This window comes from Jaculus jaculus, chromosome 15 (assembly GCF_020740685.1).
Source record: "Jaculus jaculus isolate mJacJac1 chromosome 15, mJacJac1.mat.Y.cur, whole genome shotgun sequence".
NCBI classification, from domain to species: domain Eukaryota; kingdom Metazoa; phylum Chordata; class Mammalia; order Rodentia; family Dipodidae; genus Jaculus; species Jaculus jaculus.
This window is the reverse complement of record NC_059116.1, coordinates 24490556-24511016: the sequence shown is the minus strand read 5'-3', so window position 1 is coordinate 24511016 and position 20461 is coordinate 24490556. Positions and strand designations below refer to the sequence as shown.

The 20461-nt window shown below is 47.0% G+C and overlaps 1 protein-coding gene across 1 annotated transcript in view; it reads right to left on the bottom strand.

Moving 5' to 3' along the window:
* The window catches only part of Lama3 (laminin subunit alpha 3), a 327578-nt gene that overhangs the window by 135923 nt on the left and 171194 nt on the right, over window positions 1-20461 (bottom strand). The window contains exons 25-30 of the mRNA XM_045135309.1: window positions 15454-15562; window positions 11577-11674; window positions 9612-9759; window positions 6923-7049; window positions 6699-6838; window positions 747-862 (exon numbers count right to left, since the gene is read on the bottom strand). Coding sequence (XP_044991244.1) covers window positions 747-862; window positions 6699-6838; window positions 6923-7049; window positions 9612-9759; window positions 11577-11674; window positions 15454-15562 — 738 coding nt within the window. The remainder of the gene's footprint in view (window positions 1-746; window positions 863-6698; window positions 6839-6922; window positions 7050-9611; window positions 9760-11576; window positions 11675-15453; window positions 15563-20461) is intronic.

Below are 20461 nucleotides of genomic sequence, written 5' to 3'. Positions count from 1 at the left end.
AGGAGGAGGAGCAAGAGGAGAGAGAGGAGGAGGAGGAAGATGAGAACTGAACACTGAGTACTGGAAGCTTTAGTTCCGTCTCAGCCTTCCAACCACCCAACCAATTAGACCTAAGCCAGTTTCACAGATCAGGCATCTGAGGTACCTAGAAGTTAAGTGACATTCCCGAGGCTGAGGGGTATGGAGCGCTGAACAGCTTTTCAAATCCACAGCAGTTTGGCTTTGAGTAGGACCTATCTACCTCTAGAGCCTCTGGAGCTCCTAGATCCCTCCAGAAGCCTCCAGCAGGGCCCTGGGCTTTACAGAACAGCCCATATTTGGGCTGTCCAAGCTCTTACCACACAGGGATGATAAAAGACAGGGCAGGAGGGCATCTCTCAGGACACTGCCAATTGTGGAGGCACATAGGGACCTGGCCTACTGTCCTCAGTGGAAGACACCCTGTGGAGCGTATTTTAGGAATCTGTAGCAGCCAACAGGAGCAAGAGGCCCTGATCTCTGCTTGAAGATGGGTCTCTGCTGACTTCCAGGTTAAGCATGGTCACTGTGCCCAGATGGCATATGGCAAGGTCTCTTGTAGAATAGGAGATGCAGAGGAAAAGCATCGTTCTCCTTGTATCCAACCCTCCTGGATGATGAGAGAAGGAGGGAAGACACGAGGCCAGTCTCTCAGCCTGCCTTGCCCTGACTGGGAATATAAGCATGTCCGGACTTGTGCCAGAGCATTCCCACAAAGCGACACTTACTTGATATAAAAACTGTCTCCCCCACAATTGGTGATAAACTCCAAGGACTTGTCCACTGTTTTCTTGTGGAGTATTTGGTAGTCATAATTCTCTGCGGGAACCACTAGAACTCGGATCTAAGAGAAAACCATCAATGTGTGTTTGGATTTCAACAGGCACACCCATAGCTATTTCATACACTTCCTTTTCACCAAGATTTTAGCTGAAGTCTGAATGAGATGGGACTTAAGACAGACGGATGACAAGAGCAAACCCAAGGGAGGGATACGGGCCCCATGCCTGTTGAGTGAGTTTTGAGAAGACTCTTTGGAACAACTGTTCCAAGGAACAACAGTCTTGAATGCTGGCTGGGTTAGGGCACCTTGTAGGTGAGCAGAGCCTGTTAGGATGTCTGAGGTCCCAGTGGTCCATGCCTAGAACCCTTCTGGATCTCCAGAAATCATTCTTTTATACAGTGTTTTGTTGCTGTTTTATAATATTAAAAGAAAGCATACTGAAGTGAGAGGACCAATACAGAAGCTAATACCATAGCTTGGTCCTTCTTGGGCCTGATCCCCTGCCCCAGAAATTTACTTCACACTTCCCCTCTGAAAGTAACACTTGTATGTGCAGTCCTTGGTTCCATCCCCAGCAAGAATAGAAAGAAAAGTAACACTTAGTTCACTGTGGACCTGTATATAATGAGCAATGCTTTTACCAAACATTATAAAAAGACCCAAGTGTCTTTGTCAACTGCTTACAGAAAGTGTACAGATACCCTGTTTTCAATAAATATTTGCTGGACACCATGTGACAAGCAGTTAGTGATTTGAACACAGGAGGTATAAAATGTCCTGAGCCCTGGAACAATGGCATCCTCAGAGAAAGAGGTCTGAGTGTAGCACTACAAGGCCAAAGAGCTGGGCCAAGGAAAAGTTTACTGGTTTTCTGGAAATCTTTATAGAACAGGCAAATTAACTTAGGGCAAGGCTAATGCTTCAATAGGATTTCTCTAGGCACAGAAGTGGGTAGAAAATTCTAGAAAAGGAGACAGCTATGGCATGAGGGTAGATGACTAAGGGGGGAGATTTTGAATGGTGAGTATAGCTAGAGACTCGAGGAGGAAGAAAATCATTAAGATAGCAGGAGACAGGAAGGTAACATGAATTAGAAGCAGGCTGGAAGAGGTTGGTATGTTATAGTGAAGCACATGGACCAGATTGAAGTACATGAGCCAGGGTGGGGAAGGAGGACCAAGAGGATGAGCACAGACTAGAGTGAGGAATGTGGACCAGGAAGATGAGCATAGACCAGAGTAAGGAATGTGGACCAGAGGGATGAGCATAGACTAGAGTGAGGAGTGTGGACCAGGGGGATGAACATAGACTAGAGTGAGGAGCGTGGACCAGGAGGATGAGCATAGACTAGAGTGAGGAGCGTGGACCAGGAGGATGAGCATAGACTAGAGTGAGGAACGTGGACCAGGGGGATGAACATAGACTAGAGTGAGGAGCGTGGACCAGGAGGATGAGCATAGACCAGAGTGAGGAACGTGGACCAGGAGATGAGCACAGACTAGAGTGAGGAACGTGGACCAGGAGGATGAGCATAGACTAGAGTGAGGAGTGTGCACCAGGAGGATGAGCATAGACTAGAGTGAGGAGCGTGGACCAGGAGCATGAACATAGACTAGAGTGAGGAACGTGGACCAGGAGGATGAGCATAGACTAGAGTGAGGAACGTGGACCAGGAGGATGAGCATAGACCAGAGTGAGGAACGTGGACCAGGAGGATGAACATAGACTAGAGTGAGGAACGTGGACCAGGAGCATGAACATAGACTAGAGTGAGGAGCGTGGACCAGGAGGATGAGCATAGACTAGAGTGAGGAACGTGGACCAGGAGGATGAGCATAGACCAGAGTGAGGAACGTGGACCAGGAGGATGAGAACAGACTAGAGTGAGGAATGTGGACCAGGAGGATGAGCACAGACTAGAGTGAGGGGTGTGGACCAGGAGGATGAGCATAGACTAGAGTGAGGAGCGTGGACCAGGAGGATGAGCATAGACTAGAGTGAGGAGCGTGGACCAGGAGGATGAGCATAGACTAGAGTGAGGAGCGTGGACCAGGAGGATGAGCATAGACTAGAGTGAGGAACGTGGACCAGGGGGATGAGCATAGACCAGAGTGAGGAACGTGGACCAGGGGGATGAGCATAGACTAGAGTGAGGAATGTGGACCAGGAGGATGAACATAGACTAGAGTGAGGAGCGTGGACTAGGAGGATGAGCATAGACTAGAGTGAGGAGCGTGGACCAGGAGGATGAGCATAGACCAGAGTGAGGAGCGTGGACCAGGAGGATGAGCACAGACTAGAGTGAGGAACGTGGACCAGGAGGATGAACATAGACTAGAGTGAGGAACGTGGACCAGGAGGATGAGCACAGACTAGAGTGAGGAACGTGGACCAGGGGGATGAACATAGACTAGAGTGAGGAGCGTGGACCAGGGGGATGAGCATAGACCAGAGTGAGGAGCGTGGACCAGGAGGATGAGCACAGACTAGAGTGAGGAACGTGGACCAGGAGGATGAACATAGACTAGAGTGAGGAACGTGGACCAGGAGGATGAGCATAGACTAGAGTGAGGAGCGTGGACCAGGGGGATGAGCATAGACTAGAGTGAGGAACGTGGACCAGGGGGATGAGCATAGACCAGAGTGAGGAACGTGGACCAGGGGGATGAGCATAGACTAGAGTGAGGAATGTGGACCAGGAGGATGAACATAGACTAGAGTGAGGAGCGTGGACTAGGAGGATGAGCATAGACTAGAGTGAGGAGCGTGGACCAGGGGGATGAGCATAGACCAGAGTGAGGAGCGTGGACCAGGAGGATGAACATAGACTAGAGTGAGGAACGTGGACCAGGAGGATGAGCATAGACTAGAGTGAGGAGTGTGGACCAGGGGGATGAGCATAGACCAGAGTGAGGAACGTGGACCAGGAGGATGAGCATAGACTAGAGTGAGGAGCGTGGACCAGGGGGATGAGCATAGACCAGAGTGAGGAACGTGGACCAGGGGGATGAGCATAGACTAGAGTGAGGAGCGTGGACCAGGGGGATGAACATAGACCAGAGTGAGGAACGTGGACCAGGAGGATGAACAAAGACTAGAGTGAGGAGCGTGGACCAGGGGGATGAGCATAGACTAGAGTGAGGAGCGTGGACCAGGAGGATGAGCATAGACTAGAGTGAGGAGCGTGGACCAGGAGGATGAGCATAGACTAGAGTGAGGAACGTGGACCAGGAGGATGAGCATAGACTAGAGTGAGGAACGTGGACCAGGGGGATGAACATAGACTAGAGTGAGGAACGTGGACCAGGAGGATGAACATAGACTAGAGTGAGGAACGTGGACCAGGAGGATGAGCATAGACTAGAGTGAGGAGCGTGGACCAGGAGGATGAGCATAGACTAGAGTGAGGAACGTGGACCAGGAGGATGAGCATAGACTAGAGTGAGGAACGTGGACCAGGAGGATGAACATAGACTAGAGTGAGGAACGTGGACCAGGGGGATGAGCATAGACCAGAGTGAGGAACGTGGACCAGGGGGATGAGCATAGACTAGAGTGAGGAGCGTGGACCAGGAGGATGAACATAGACTAGAGTGAGGAACGTGGACCAGGAGGATGAGCATAGACTAGAGTGAGGAACGTGGACCAGGAGGATGAGCATAGACTAGAGTGAGGAGTGTGCACCAGGAGGATGAGCATAGACTAGAGTGAGGAGCGTGGACCAGGAGGATGAGCATAGACTAGAGTGAGGAGCGTGGACCAGAAGGATGAGCATAGACTAGAGTGAGGAGCGTGGACCAGGAGGATGAGCATAGACTAGAGTGAGGAGCGTGGACCAGGAGGATGAGCATAGACTAGAGTGAGGAACGTGGACCAGGAGGATTAGCATAGACTAGAGTGAGGAACGTGGACCAGGAGGATGAACATAGACTAGAGTGAGGAACGTGGACCAGGAGGATGAGCATAGACTAGAGTGAGGAGCGTGGACCAGGGGGATGAGCATAGACTAGAGTGAGGAACGTGGACCAGGGGGATGAGCATAGACCAGAGTGAGGAACGTGGACCAGGGGGATGAGCATAGACTAGAGTGAGGAATGTGGACCAGGAGGATGAACATAGACTAGAGTGAGGAGCGTGGACTAGGAGGATGAGCATAGACTAGAGTGAGGAGCGTGGACCAGGGGGATGAGCATAGACCAGAGTGAGGAGCGTGGACCAGGAGGATGAACATAGACTAGAGTGAGGAACGTGGACCAGGAGGATGAGCATAGACTAGAGTGAGGAGTGTGGACCAGGGGGATGAGCATAGACCAGAGTGAGGAACGTGGACCAGGAGGATGAGCATAGACTAGAGTGAGGAGCGTGGACCAGGGGGATGAGCATAGACCAGAGTGAGGAACGTGGACCAGGGGGATGAGCATAGACTAGAGTGAGGAGCGTGGACCAGGGGGATGAACATAGACCAGAGTGAGGAACGTGGACCAGGAGGATGAACAAAGACTAGAGTGAGGAGCGTGGACCAGGGGGATGAGCATAGACTAGAGTGAGGAGCGTGGACCAGGAGGATGAGCATAGACTAGAGTGAGGAGCGTGGACCAGGAGGATGAGCATAGACTAGAGTGAGGAACGTGGACCAGGAGGATGAGCATAGACTAGAGTGAGGAACGTGGACCAGGGGGATGAACATAGACTAGAGTGAGGAACGTGGACCAGGAGGATGAACATAGACTAGAGTGAGGAACGTGGACCAGGAGGATGAGCATAGACTAGAGTGAGGAGCGTGGACCAGGAGGATGAGCATAGACTAGAGTGAGGAACGTGGACCAGGAGGATGAGCATAGACTAGAGTGAGGAACGTGGACCAGGAGGATGAACATAGACTAGAGTGAGGAACGTGGACCAGGGGGATGAGCATAGACCAGAGTGAGGAACGTGGACCAGGGGGATGAGCATAGACTAGAGTGAGGAGCGTGGACCAGGAGGATGAACATAGACTAGAGTGAGGAACGTGGACCAGGAGGATGAGCATAGACTAGAGTGAGGAACGTGGACCAGGAGGATGAGCATAGACTAGAGTGAGGAGTGTGCACCAGGAGGATGAGCATAGACTAGAGTGAGGAGCGTGGACCAGGAGGATGAGCATAGACTAGAGTGAGGAGCGTGGACCAGAAGGATGAGCATAGACTAGAGTGAGGAGCGTGGACCAGGAGGATGAGCATAGACTAGAGTGAGGAGCGTGGACCAGGAGGATGAGCATAGACTAGAGTGAGGAACGTGGACCAGGAGGATTAGCATAGACTAGAGTGAGGAACGTGGACCAGGAGGATTAGCATAGACTAGAGTGAGGAACGTGGACCAGGAGGATGAACATAGACTAGAGTGAGGAGCGTGGACTAGGAGGATGAGCATAGACTAGAGTGAGGAACGTGGACCAGGAGGATGAGCATAGACTAGAGTGAGGAGCGTGGACTAGGAGGATGAGCATAGACTAGAGTGAGGAGCGTGGACCAGGAGGATGAACATAGACTAGAGTGAGGAGCGTGGACTAGGAGGATGAGCATAGACTAGAGTGAGGAACGTGGACCAGGAGGATGAGCATACACTAGAGTGAGGAGTGTGGACCAGGATAATGAGTATAGATGAACATGGTCCAGGAGGATGAGCATAGACTCATGTGAGGAGCATGGACCATCGACACACAAAGACCAAACTAAAGAAGGTGAAGTACAGGGAAGTAGGTAACTATGCCTCATCAGTTAGTGATAATTCCAAAGCTATAAGATATAATCATTTTTCTATAAATATGACTTTAACTCCTTGGAGAAATTATTGATATAAGCCAAACACACAGAGAACATCTGACTAAGGGACAAGCTGAGGAGGAAGCAGAACATACCAGCTTTAAGGACTTTCCTTCTGGAACCTTCACAGTCACGGCCACCTGTGGTTCTGAGATGTCAAACTCAATCTGGCCCTCAGTGATCACTTGGTCTCGGCAGCCAAGTACATGGGGGCAAAAGTTTGCACGGAAGGAACCTGGGGAGGGAGAGGAGAGTTCCTGTCACACAGTGCAAAGATGACACCAAGAACACATCATGAGGCCTACTCATGGCCACTCACCTGACCACAGCTGACCTCCATCCACTAACACCTCTGCAGGAAATGTCGGGTGCTCTGTTTGATAAAAATGGATGACAAAGACATATCGGCCCAGGTGTGGCACGAGCCCTCTCAGGGTCACTTGGTTCTGAAAGGAACAAAAGAAGAGAGGGGACAAAATCCCCTCAAGCTGAAGAACTTTGAGTAATTAGGATGAGACGTCACTATGGCTTAAATACAGTTGGTTCCCACTAAAACTCATGATGAGACTTCATTCTTCAGTGTGGTCGTGAGGACAGGTGAGGCTTACTGGAAGGGATTTAGATCATGGGCACGGAGCCTTCATGAATAGATTAGAACCATCTTCCAGCTGGGTGTGGTGGCACACACCTTTAATCCTACCACTTGCCAGGCAGAGGTAGGCAGAGATCAAGGCCAGCCTGAGACTACATAGTGAATTCCAAGGAGACCCTATTTTGAAAAACCAAGAAGAAAAGAAACAAAATCACCTTGCAGAAGTTAGCTCTCTCTCATAGAAGGAGTTTAGTAACAAGAGTGGGTTGTTAGGAAGCACCAGACCTCTCTGCTATTTCTTCGCTTCCACAGTCACTCAGCTGCCACTGTCACACAAGGACCCACAATGCGGTGCCCTCTGCCACATTCCAATGTGACATGAGGTCCTTGCCAGATATGGCCATCTGATCTTGAACTTACCAGCCACCAGAGTCATGAATTACATAAATGTCTTTTCTTTATAAAGTCCCCAGTCTCGGGGCACTCTGCTATAGCAACAGTAGACAAATTTAAGCAGGTTAAAAACCAATGATCAGGCTGGAGAGATGGCTTAGCAGCTAAGGCGCTTGCTTGTGAAGCCTAAGGACCCATGTTCAACTCTCCAGATCCCACCTAGGCCAGATGCACAAAGGTGAGGCAAGTGCAAGGCTGCACATGCCCACTAGGTGGCGCAAGCATCTAGTGTTCGATTTCAGCGGCTGCGGCCCTGGCACGCCAATTCTCTCTCCCTCCCTCTGTCTCTCTCTTTCTCTCTCTCTCAAAAAAAAAATTTTTTTTTAACTCAATGAGCTAGATATTTAACCAGGTGAAATGAAAAACCTGCACATTTTTAGAGCCACCTTCACATGAAGTGTTTATACCAGGTTTAATGTGCAATCACAAATATAAAAGCAAATCAAATGTCTCTCACCTACAGAATGGCAAACTGTGGCACAGCCGTACACTTCATGGGACAGGGTGTGACCACGTCGAAGGAAAACCGATGGTATTTATCAAAGCTAAGCGCATAAGGCAGAAGTTGCGGGGCTGGGTACATTCCCCACAGAACTGCCCAGAACGTCCGCCAGAGGACCTCCCCGGCGTGCCCAGAGCAGTGCTTCTCCAAGTGCCCCTAACAAGAGGGCTGCCTCCACCTGTGATTTCCAGCCCCTTCCCTAGCTGGTGCCGTTCACCTCGCACCTGGACAAGCAGATAAGGAAACACATAGGGTGGCCCCTTTGGTGCAGATGGCAAGTTCAACTCACACAACATCCACCCTGTGGGAGAGGGGGCATCACACCGGACTGTGCCACCCCCTTTCCCATCAACCACAATCCTATCCAGACCCACAGTCCTCCCTCAGCTTCAGAGGATACACTCTGCTTTTTTTTAAAAAAAAAACATTAAATTATTTTTCATTTATTTATCTGAAAGTGAGGGGGCAGAAAGACAGAGAGAATGGGCGCAGTAGGGCCTCCAGCCATTGCGACCGAACTCCAGATGCATGGGCCACCTTGTACATCTGGCTGACGTGGGTCCTGGGGAATCAAACCTGGGTCCTTTGGCTTTGCAGGCAAGCGCCTTAACCGCTAAGCCGTCTCTCCAGCCCCCACTCTGCTCTTTTAACACTTGAAAACTATAGCTACAACATCCATGAAAGACTGAAAGCTTATCCTCACCCTTCCAATGGGAGCGGCAGGTCGGATTGGGTTAGCAACTTGCTGAAATCATACACGAGTGTGAGACAAAACCAGGACAGAGGTCGACATCGACTCACATTTCCCTCAGCTACAAGGTCCCACATGGAACCTTATTGAATCTCACCTCTCAGATCCTATTCTCACTGTCCAAACATGCTGCTAGGCGAGCCAACATGAGCCATCTATAGGCTTACAGGGACATTAATGACCTCAAAATGTTACATATATTTCCACACATATATTACCTTATTGTATTCCATCTCCTTGTACTAGAGGCTAAGTGTTTATTAATAATTCCCTGACTGCAAGGTATGATATTGGGCAGCAGAAACCACCGAACAGTTACAACCTGATCTGGCAACAGAATAGATGCACTCAACTAGGCCAAACATCCGGAGCCCATGCAAATTCAAGGCATCAGATATGGGCCATGAAATGTTGCTACAAGTGACCACATGGACAGAGATTGGAAGGGACAGGGCACCTTCAGCCAGGTGGTCACAGGCAGGATCAACTAGATCCTTCTGCATTGCTTGGATTATCCGCAGCTGACAGCTGAATTTCAGGGGAGCTGGAGGGTGTGAAAACATGGGTGGCTGACCCCAACTCAGAACTTGGGGTAAGGAGATTTGGGGTTGAGTGTTTCACTATGTGTTGGGGTGATGTGGATGCCGGTTAGAGGGTGTCAGACTTTGAGAACCATGAATTAGAAACAGTGCACCTGAAGGGAGTCCTACCTGTGATGCCTTTAAGGCCACTCCAGACATGGCAACTTCAGGAGGTGAGGGAGGCTCCTGGGGTAGGAGATGGGAAGGCCTCCCACCTGGGGCCTCCAAAACTAAGGCTGTTGGAGGAGTTTCATGGGCCAGCGAGACACAAGTGGCGCTGCAAAACAAAACAAAAAGCAAACAAACAAAAAAACCAGAATATCATCTTTTTAAAATTTAATTTAATTTTATTTTTTTCATTAGTTTTCTATTCTGCAAGTACAGGCAGTTTGGTACCATTATTAAGCTCATCTGTGACCTACCCTCTCCCCATTGGCCCCTCCTTGTTGAGGTATATGGGTCGTGCATTGTGGAGTTAGCCCACAGTTATTGGTAAGATAAATGTCTCTGTGTATCCTGACCCAACATGTGGCTCTGACATTCTTTCCGCCCCCTCTTCCGCAAAATTTCCCTGAGCCATGTTGGGTTCATTTTTGGTCTGCTTCAGCAGAATATCATCTTATGTCATTATACATAGAGAGAGACTTTAAACACCGGACCCAGCATGCATCCAACGGCTCCCAAGGTGGGATCTAGGGTATTGTGGAGACCTTCACACTGTAGCATGTGTACAAATGTATTCTAGGTACTTCCTCAATTAAAGTAGTTAAAACAGAAAGGAAGGGATAGAGAGATGGCTTAGCAGTTAAGGTGCTTGCCAACAAAGCCAAAGGACCCAGGTTCAATTTCCCTGTATCCACATAAAGCCAGATGCACAAGGCGGCACATGCATCTGGAGTTTGTTTGTACTGACTAGAGGCCTTGGCATGCCCATTCTCTCTCTTTCTCTCTCTCTCTTTCTTTATCTGCCTCTTTTTCTCTCCCTCTCTCAAATAAATAAATAAAATATTAGAAAGAACAGAAAGGCAATATAATCTTGCAGGAAAACACACAAGACAGAAACTTATTCAAGCTTCATTTTCCAGAACTGAAAATAAATATGAAAACGAGACCCGTGCAAGAAAGCATTACTCATCGCTCAGCAGGAATGCGGACAAAACACACTGTCAAGAGGAGTGAACGCACATCATTTATTTCTGGCCCAGCAAGCACTGCACTGTCTGGGTGCACATGATTTCATGACTGGGTGTTTTAATTATTTTGGGATCTATAACAAAACAACGCTCCTAAGACTCCAGTGAGAACTAATGAGCTGACTCTGATGCCACAGTCAAGAGATAGGTCACTGTTGTTTTTCAAGTGAAGAGCCTAGACCCGGAGCCTAAAGGGTTGGAGCAGGCAAGGGAACAGGACAGAACTTGGCAGACCTGCCCTCAAGGACCAGGCTTAACCATTTCCCCCTTGCTGCTATATAAAGGAATTCTAGAAAAACTGACAAGTGGGGAGAATTACTGAGCCTGCTCTTCTCTTTGTAACATCCATCACCAGCTGTCAGAACCTTGGCTTTCCATCATTTCTTAAGCTAAGTAGGCACTGAATGTCCCTTAATTAATGCCAAATGCACCAACATCTGAAACTTTGTGAGTACCAACATGATGCCATGACTGCATATGACAAGTCACCAAGAAAACACAGGCACACCACGCAGCTGATGTGTATAAGGTATAAATGTCACAGACATGGGTTTTACCTACAACTAATGTGTGTAAGATATATATCACACATATAATATATATAAATAATATTTGTCTTAATTATTTATATAGTTATTATATAATGTTATATATATTATTAATAATTAACTAATACTGTTATACATAAGACACAGAAATGAATTTTGTGTTTAGACTTGTGTCTCAAACCCAAGATATCTCATTATACGTTTGTAAATGTTCCAAAATTCAAAAACCTCTGAAATTCAAAACACTTCAAGCCTGCAGAATTTCAATAGTCAACCTGTACAAAGTTCCACCCTCCACATAGGACAGTATAGATCAGAGCATCAGCAATGGAGAAAGAAAAGAAATACATTACCTTTGATCGGCAAATGGCCCATAGCTGGCTATACAGTGGACCTGAGGCCGCACATACTCAGGCGAGAATTCTTCAATGGGTATGACACAAATCTGATACTGTGGAGAAAAACGCAAAGCAAAAGACGACACTGCTGTCATCAGCAAAACCAATGATAGGGCCAGATTCTCTCTCTCTCTCTTTGAGGCAAGCCAAACAGACCAAATATATATATATGAGTGAAAGTGCGAGAGAGAAAGAGAGAGAATTGGCACACCAGGGCCTCCAGCCACTGCAGTTGAACTCCAGACATGTGCGCCACCTAGTGCACATGTGTGACCTTACACACTTGCATCACCTTGTGCGTCTGGCTTTCGTGAGACCTGAAGAGTTGAACATGGGTCCTTAGGCTTCACAGGCAAGCACCTTAACTGCTAAGCCATCTCTCCAGCCCCCTGCCCCCTGTTTTGTTTTGTTTTTATCAAGGTAGGGTCTCACTCTAGCTCAGGCCAACCTGAAATTCACTATGTAGCCTCAGGGTGGCCTTGAACTCACAGCAATCCTCCTACCCCTGCTTTCCAAGTGCTGGGATTAAAGGCATGTGCCACCACGCCCGGATCTCTCTCTCTCTCTTTTTAAAGAGAGCTATTAAGAAAAATATTCATCCTGAAAAATTGTAATTATTATTTTAAGGAGGTAAAATTATAGGATAGCAAGCTGTATTAGCACCATGATGAGCAATAAATCTTTTTTCTCATATACACAATCACTGGCTAAACTGATGTGTGAATAACTGCATAAATAAAACAAAGAACAAAATCATAGGAAAGTTGAGAAATTATTCTTTTCAGTGACTTTTGGTGTTTCCTAGGGATCAATGCTGATTCTTGAGGCACTTGGGAGGGAAGAGAGGAGTGTGGGGGGCCAAAGCTTGCTGTTCTAAGAGAGGCTGTGGGGCTGGAGAGATGGTTTAGTGGTTAAGGCACCTGCCTGCAAAGCCAAAGGAGCTCAGTTCGATTCCCCAGGACCCACGTAAGCCGGATTCACAAGGTGGCACATGCATCTGGAGTTTGTTTGCAGTGGCTAGAAGCCCTGGAGCACCCATTCTCTCTCTCTCTCTCCCTCTTTCCTTCTTTCAAATAAATAAATAAAAATAAAATATTTTTTAAAAGAGAGAGAGGCTGTGTCTGGGAAAATCACCAATCTCAATGAAGGATGAATCAGTTCTTAGCACACTTGGACTTTCTTGAAGGATCTGTCTCCAGAGCACTACGTTCTGCAGTCACACAAGAAACTCAGTCATTAAGATGTTAGTATATAAGCATTAGTATATTTCATTTGAAATCAAGACTACCACCAACACGATGGAAAAGCTATTCAGCAATAACAACAAACATTTGATTATCACTGAGACCTGTGCACCCTCAAGACCAAGATGAACAATGTCCTGCTTTCATGCAGCAGCTAGTTGAGTCACTCTAGACCCACAAGGACCTCAAGCTATTTAAAAAAAAAAAAAAAAAAAAGCCAGGTGTGGTGGCACACATTTTTAATCCCAGCACTCCGGAGGCAGAGGTAGGAGGATCACCATGAGTTTGAGGCCATCCTGAGAGTACATAGTGAATTCCAGGTCAGTCTGGGCCAGAGTGAGACCCTACCTAGAAAAACCAAAGACAAATAAAATAAAATAAAAAAGGTAAACCTAGACTTAAGACAAAGAACTCCAGGATAATTTCCAAAGAAGAAGTGATTAGGTTCATCTGGACTGCTATGTTTAGAAAGAGAGCCACAATTTTTCTAATAACAAATTTTTTCTTTCTTTCTTTTTGAGGTAAGTTCTCACTCTAACCCAGGCTGACCTGAAATTTACTCTGTAGTCTCGGGATGACCTCGAACTCATGGCAATCCTCCTACCTCTGCCCTCCCGAGTGCTGGGATTAAAGGCGTGCACCACCACGCCCAGCTATATAATAACAAATTTTTTAAATCTGAATTGAAGACTCCTTGAAGTCCATGTTTTTAATCCTGCAAATTACAAATATTTACCACATATTTTCATAGGCTGCCTGGCATTTCTCAGTGTATGAGACACACACAGTATCAGCAGTCACAAGAGGTTGCTTCACACTTACAGCATCTTGAATTTCGTGAGACATTTCTTCTAAACTTTGGAAACCCTTTCCTAGACAAACCCAACATCTATGTGTCACAGCTCTCTGTATAAATTCTACCATTTCGAGCCAGGCATAGTGGTGCAGGCCTTTAATCCCAGCACTCGGGAGGCAGAGGTAGCAGGATTGCCATGAGCTCGAGGCCAGCCTGAGACTATGTAGTGAATTTCAGGTCAGCCTGGGCTAGAGGGAGACCCTACCTCGAAAAACCAAAAAAACAAACAATAAATTCTGTCACTTCAAGAGTGAACATGAATGTTACTTAATCTTCTCCATTCACATTTTAAATCTTTTGTGATTTTTTTTTTTTTTTTTTTGGTTTTTCGAGGTAGGGTCTCACTCTGGTCCAGGCTGACCTGGAAGTAACTCTGTAGTCTCAGGGTGGCCTTGAACTCAAGGCGATCCTCCTACCTCTGCCTCCCGAGTGCTGGGATTAAAGGCGTGCGCCACCACGCCCGGCTCTTTTGTGATTTTTTTTGAGGTAGGGTCTCACTTTAGCCCAGGCTGAGCTGGAACTCACTCTGTAGTATCAGGCTGTCCTCGAACTCACAACAATCCTCCTACCTCTGCCTTCCAAATGTTGGGATTAAAGATGTGCTCAGCACTCCTGGCTTTAGCCTTTTAAATCTTGAGTATGTATCTGATGAACTGAAATACCTTCTTTTTCTTTTTTTTTTTTTTTTTGAGAGCCACAGACACAGAGAGAAAGACAGAGGGAGAGAGAGGGAATGGGCGCGCCAGGGCTTCCAGCCTCTGCAAACGAACTCCAGATGCGTGCGCCCCCTTGTGCATCTGGCTAACGTGGGACCTGGGGAACCGAGCCTCGAACCAGGGTCCTTAGGCTTCACAGGCAAGCGCTTAACCGCTAAGCCATCTCTCCAGCCCTGAAATACCTTCTTTTGAAATACAGTTTTTAAAGTATTTTACAATCTTTAAAACTAGCTGGTTATAAAAATCAAATTTTTGATAGATCTTGCCAAGAAGCTGAATAGTTTAGTAACATGGGAAAGAAACTAAATGATAACCAACAGCATTTCTATACTTTGGCAATAATAAAAAGGTAGAAATATAATGACAGAAGATATTTAACTAAATGATAATGAATAAAGATTAAGGAAATGGAGTTTTGTGAGACGTACTCAAATTTAATGACTAAACTTTCTTGGATGATATTAAAAAGGCACAAAGGGATTGGGGATTTAGCTCAGTGGATGAACGCTTGCTTAGCAAGTGCAAGGCCTTGAGTTCTGTCCTTGGCACCAGAAAAAGAAAAAAAAAACTGGAGGCACAGGGTGGCACATGCATCTGGACTTTGTTTGCAGTGGCTAGAGGCTCTGGCATGCCTATACTCTCCCTCCCTCCCTCTCCCTCTCTCTAATAAATAAATAACTCAGGGCTGGAGGGACGGTTTAGCGGTTAAGACATTTGCCTGCAAAGGCAAAGGACCCAGATTCCAGGTTCTATTCCCCATGACCCACGTTAGCCAGATGTACAAGATGGTGCACACAACTGGAGTTTGTCTGCAGTGGCTGGAGGCCCTGGTGCACCCATTCCCTTTCTCTCTCTCTCTTTCTCTCTCTCTTTCTCTCCCTCTTTCTCTGTCAAATAAATAAATAAATTGAATACATAAATAACTCAAATAAATAAATAAGAATAAAAATATTTGAAAACAACACAGGTAACAGAAAAAATGCTTCTCAAGGTCAGTGGACAGGACAGAAACCTACCAGAAGGAAGTGAGCCGTGTGCACCTTGAGCTGAATGTCTGTGTCTGCTAACAGCTCATAAACAGCCATGCGACTCATGTCATCGATCACCACGCTCCGGCACAGAATGCTGCGAAAGAAACAGATGTTTTTGTTTTGTTTTGCTTTAGCTTAATGCCTGACATCCTCCTCACTGTGCACCTAACTGCGTTTCAACCATTCCTGGTTACAACGGGGTACACACCAGTCAACGTTCCTGTGTGACACCTTGGAGCAGGATACAGCCAGCCTACTACAGTTTGATGGTCCCCTCCACAACTCATTTTGCCAGTGCCTTCTTTAAAAGGTGCTTAGGACACACTGGCCCTGCCCTCATGAGTGGACTAAGGCTATTACTGTGGGCATGGGTCAGTTGCCACGGGAGTGGTTGTGTGACGAAAGTGGACCGTTGTGCCCATGTGTACTTTCACCGATCCACTTTCTGCACAGAGACCTCCTACTAGATGCTGGCTCCGTGCTCTTAAGACTCCTCAGCCTCCAGAAATAAAAATCTTTCTTTCTGAGCTGGGGGTGGTGGCGCACGCCTTTAATCCCAGCACTTGGGAGGCAGAGGTAGGAGGATTGTCGTGAGTTCGAGGCCACCCTGAGACTACACAATGAGTTCCAGGTCAGCCTGGGTTAGAGTGAGAACCTACCTCAAAAAACCCACACACACACACACACACAAAGTCTTTCTTTCTGGGGATGGAGAGATGGCTTAGTGGTCAAGACGCTGGCCTGTGAAGTCTAAGAACCCATGTTCAACTCTCCAGATCCCACATAAACCAGACAAAGGTGAGGCAAGCACAAGGTCGCACATGCCCACTAGGTGGCGGTAGCATCTGGAGTTTGATTGCAGTGGCTGAGGCTCTGGCACTCAAATTTTTCTTTTTCTTTTATTTTTTTTCAAGGCAGGGTCTTGCTCTAGCCCACGCTGACCTGGAATCTACTCTGTAGTCTCAGGCTGGCCTTGAACTCACAGCGATCCTCCTACCTCTGCCTCCCGAGTGCTGGGTGTAAAGGCGTGTGCCACATCTGGCTCTCTTTCCTTTAAACTCTGTCTATGGCCACATGTCACAGCAGCACAAAGAGGAATGAAGTAAATAAAATAAAAATATTTCATTTCTTTATGCCCAGGGTATGATACGTTACAGTAGCATCAAGGGATGAAGACAAATACCTCTATGGGAAAAAGAACCGTTTCCCTCTCTGGCCACTGCTGTACCCTCGGGGCTCCAGTCTCTGCTCAACTTTTCCACCTGTCTTGTCGAATGCATAATTCAGTCATTAGCAGAAACGGCTCCCAGGGGCTCCGGTGATAGCAGATCTCTTATGAATTTGTCAATACCCTTTGGACCTTTATAATTAAAGTGTTCTTGGGCTGGAGAGATGGCTTAGCGGTTAAGCGCTTACCTGTGAAGCCTAAGGACCCCGGTTCGAGGCTCGGTTCCCCAGGTCCCACGTTAGCCAGATGCACAAGGGGGCGCACGCGTCTGGAGTTCGTTTGCAGAGGCTGGAAGCCCTGGCGCGCCCATTCTCTCTCTCTCCCTCTACCTGTCTTTCTCTCTGTGTCTGTCACTCCCAAATTAATTAATTAATTAAAGTGTTCTAGCACTGACCATCCTAGATCCAGTCAGCAAGTAGGGCTAGCTTTACTCAACATGAAGGGAGGGTAACCCTTCCTCCATTGGGGATATTTAAAAGGTCATCATTTTGCAACAAAGGACACAAATCTAGTGGGGGAAAGCCCGCCAAGGAAGTCCATTACGTATTTCTTTAAGTTTTCTTTTATTTTCGCGGGGGCGGGGTTCGAGGTAGGGTCTCGCTCTAGCCCAGGCTAACCTGGAATTCACTTTGTAGTCTCAGGTTGGCCTTGAACTCCGGGTGATCCTCCTACCTCTGCCTCCCAAGCACTGGGATTAAAGGTGTGCACCACCACACCCAGCTCCTTCAAGTATTTTTTAAAGAATTTTTATTTCTTTGCAAGAAGAAAGAAGGAGAAAAAGAGAAAGAGAGAGAATGATAACAGCCATGCCAAGGCCTCCTGCCACTGCAAATGAATTCAGATGCATGTGCCACTTTGAGCATCTGGATTTACATGAGTACTGGGTAATCGAACTTCGGCTGTCAGGCTTTATTTTCTTTTAAGTAATAGTTCTAATTTGAATATTCTCCAGCAACTTTCCTTTCTATAATATTATATAGGACTATTAACGCAGTAAGACAAAGTAACTATACTTAAAATATTTGAAATATGGGCTGGAGGGATGGCTTAGCAGTTAAGGCATTTGCCTGCAAAGCCACAGGACCTAGGTTCGATTCCCCAGGACCCACGTCAGCCAGATGCACAAGGGGGCGCAAGTATCTGGAGTTTGTTAGCAGTGGCTGGAGGCCCTGGTGTGCCCATCCTCTCTCTCTCCCTCTTTCTCTGTCAAATAAATTTTTAAAAATTTTTAAAAAATATTTTAAATATAATACAATCAATATATTAATATAATATGATGGAGACAATGACTTTTGGTGATGATAAAGATGACATTAAAATATACAAAGAGTCAGGGACAGTTTGGACATCTATTGGAAACTTAACAAATAGTCTGAGTGCAAGTGAGCTAAAACACATTCCTTGTGGATTGAAGCCTAATCTTTTGAATTAAAGATATGAAGAGATTTGCTTAAATTTGGTTTTATCTTTATCCTTTATTCAATTCTTACTGAGAACTAAACCGCCAGCATTAACAGGCACGATTTATTTATACATAACCACCTCACTATGGCGAATAGGCTGAGTTTATCTCACACTATTTCCGGAAGTGTTGTTGTGCTCCTGGTCCAGGTACACTGCTCTTCTCAGATACTGTCCTTCTAACAGTGGAGTAAGAACTCACTTGAGACTTGCTGGGAAAAGCATAAACCTTAGCAGAAACAGGCCTGTCAATTACAATGGGTCTTTCTGGGGCAAGGCCTCAGAAAGGAGAAGGCTCAGTGTGTAAAATGCTTGCTGTGCAAACATGAGTTTCGATCCCTGGCACTCACATAGAATACCAGGCATGGTGACACATGCCTATCCTGGTGTACATGAGGCAGAGACAAGCCGGGCGTGGTGGCACACGCCTTTAATCTCAGCACTCAGGAAGCAGAGGTAGGTGGATCACTGGGAGTTCGAGGCCACCTTGAGACTATACAGTGGACTACAGGTCAGCCTGGGCTAGAGTGAGACCCTACATCAAAAAAATAAAAGGAAATGAGGCAGAGAAAGGTAACCCCTGGTGCTAAGTGGCTAGCTAATCTAGCTGAAACTGGTAAACTCTAGGTTTAGAGAGAGACTCTGTCTCAAAAATAATAAGATGGGGCTGGAGAGATGGCTTAATGGTTAAGCGCTTGCTTTCACAGAAGCCTAAGGACCCCAGTTCGAGGCTCGGTTCCCCAGGTCCCACGTTAGCCAGATGCACAAGGGGGCGCACGCGTCTGGAGTTCGTTTGCAGAGGCTGGAAGCCCTGGCGCGCCCATTCTCTCTCTTTCTCTATCTGTCTTTCTCTCTGTGTCTGTCGCTCTCAAATAAATAAATAAATAATTAAAATAATAATAATAATAAGATGGAGAGTGACTCAGAAAGACAACTGATGTTGACTTCTGGCCTCTACACAAACACACGCATGTGCACTGCACACTCACATGCACACAAATATGTGAACACACATGCACACACACGTACTCTATCACTCTATACACATAGATGCAATGTTAAAAAAAAATAGGTCTTGGGCTAGAGAGATGGCTTAGTGGTTAAGGCGCTTGCCTGTGAAATATAAGAACTCATGTTCAAATCTTCAGGTCCCATGTGGCCTGATGCAGTGACTCAAGTGTGGAATGTCACACATATGCACCGCCTTCTGCATACGCCTGGAGTTCGTTTGCAGTGGCTGAAGGCCACTGTCATTCAATATGTATGCATGCATCCCCCCCCCCCTCGGCATAGATATTCTTAGAGTTGTTCTGAAATAATCCGGAGAGTCACCAGGGGCACTATGAATAGCCACCCTGCACCCCCCCCCCCGACCACCAGTCCCTCGGCCATCTCCACTTGGAGTCCCCACAGGATTCAAACCTGTGATCTGGAAAGGTGGGAGAAGTCTGAGAGGTGAACGGCAAGGTATGCTGAGATAAATGGGGTGTGAAGAATCCCCACCCCAAGCCCTGTGGCCAACACTCCCCCGACTCGGGAATTGTACATTATCAGGGGGGCCGATGTCAACTGAACATACAACTCACACGTTGAATAGTGACCGAATATTCTGAGAAATCATGTAAAGCCTATCTCATGCACTTGTTAAAAATCAAAGTACAGGGCTAGGGAGACGCCTTAGTGGTTAAGGCGCTTGCCTGCAGAGCCTAACAACCCAAGTTCAATTCCTCGGGGCCCACATAAAGCCAGATGCACAAAGTTGTGCATGTATCTGGAGTTCATTTGCAGTGGCTAGAAGCCCTGGTGCACATAATTCTCTATCTTTATCTCTCTCTCTCTCCTTCCCTCTTTGGAAAAAAATTTTAAAAAAATCGAAGTACAGACTTGGGGGTGTAACTCAGTGGTAGAACACTTGCTTGCTTAGCCATATATATGGCCCGAGGTTTGATCCCCAGCAACACACACACACACACACACACACACACACACACACACACACACACACACACAAACACACACAAACAAATATAGTTGTTGGATTTGTGTCCTTACTCCATAGACAGTCTGTGGAGGTGAATTTCTAGGAGTAGTAAGGGATGACATTAACTCAATAGACATTTCATTTAAAAAAAAATCTCAGGGCTGGAGAGATGGCTTAGTGGTTAAGCACTTGCCTGTGAAGCCTAAGGACCCCGGTTCAAGGCTCAATTCTCCAGGACCCACGTTAGCCAGATGCACAAGGGGGCGCACACGTCTGGAGTTCGTTTGCAGTGGCTGGAGGCCCTGGTGCTCCCATTCTCTCTC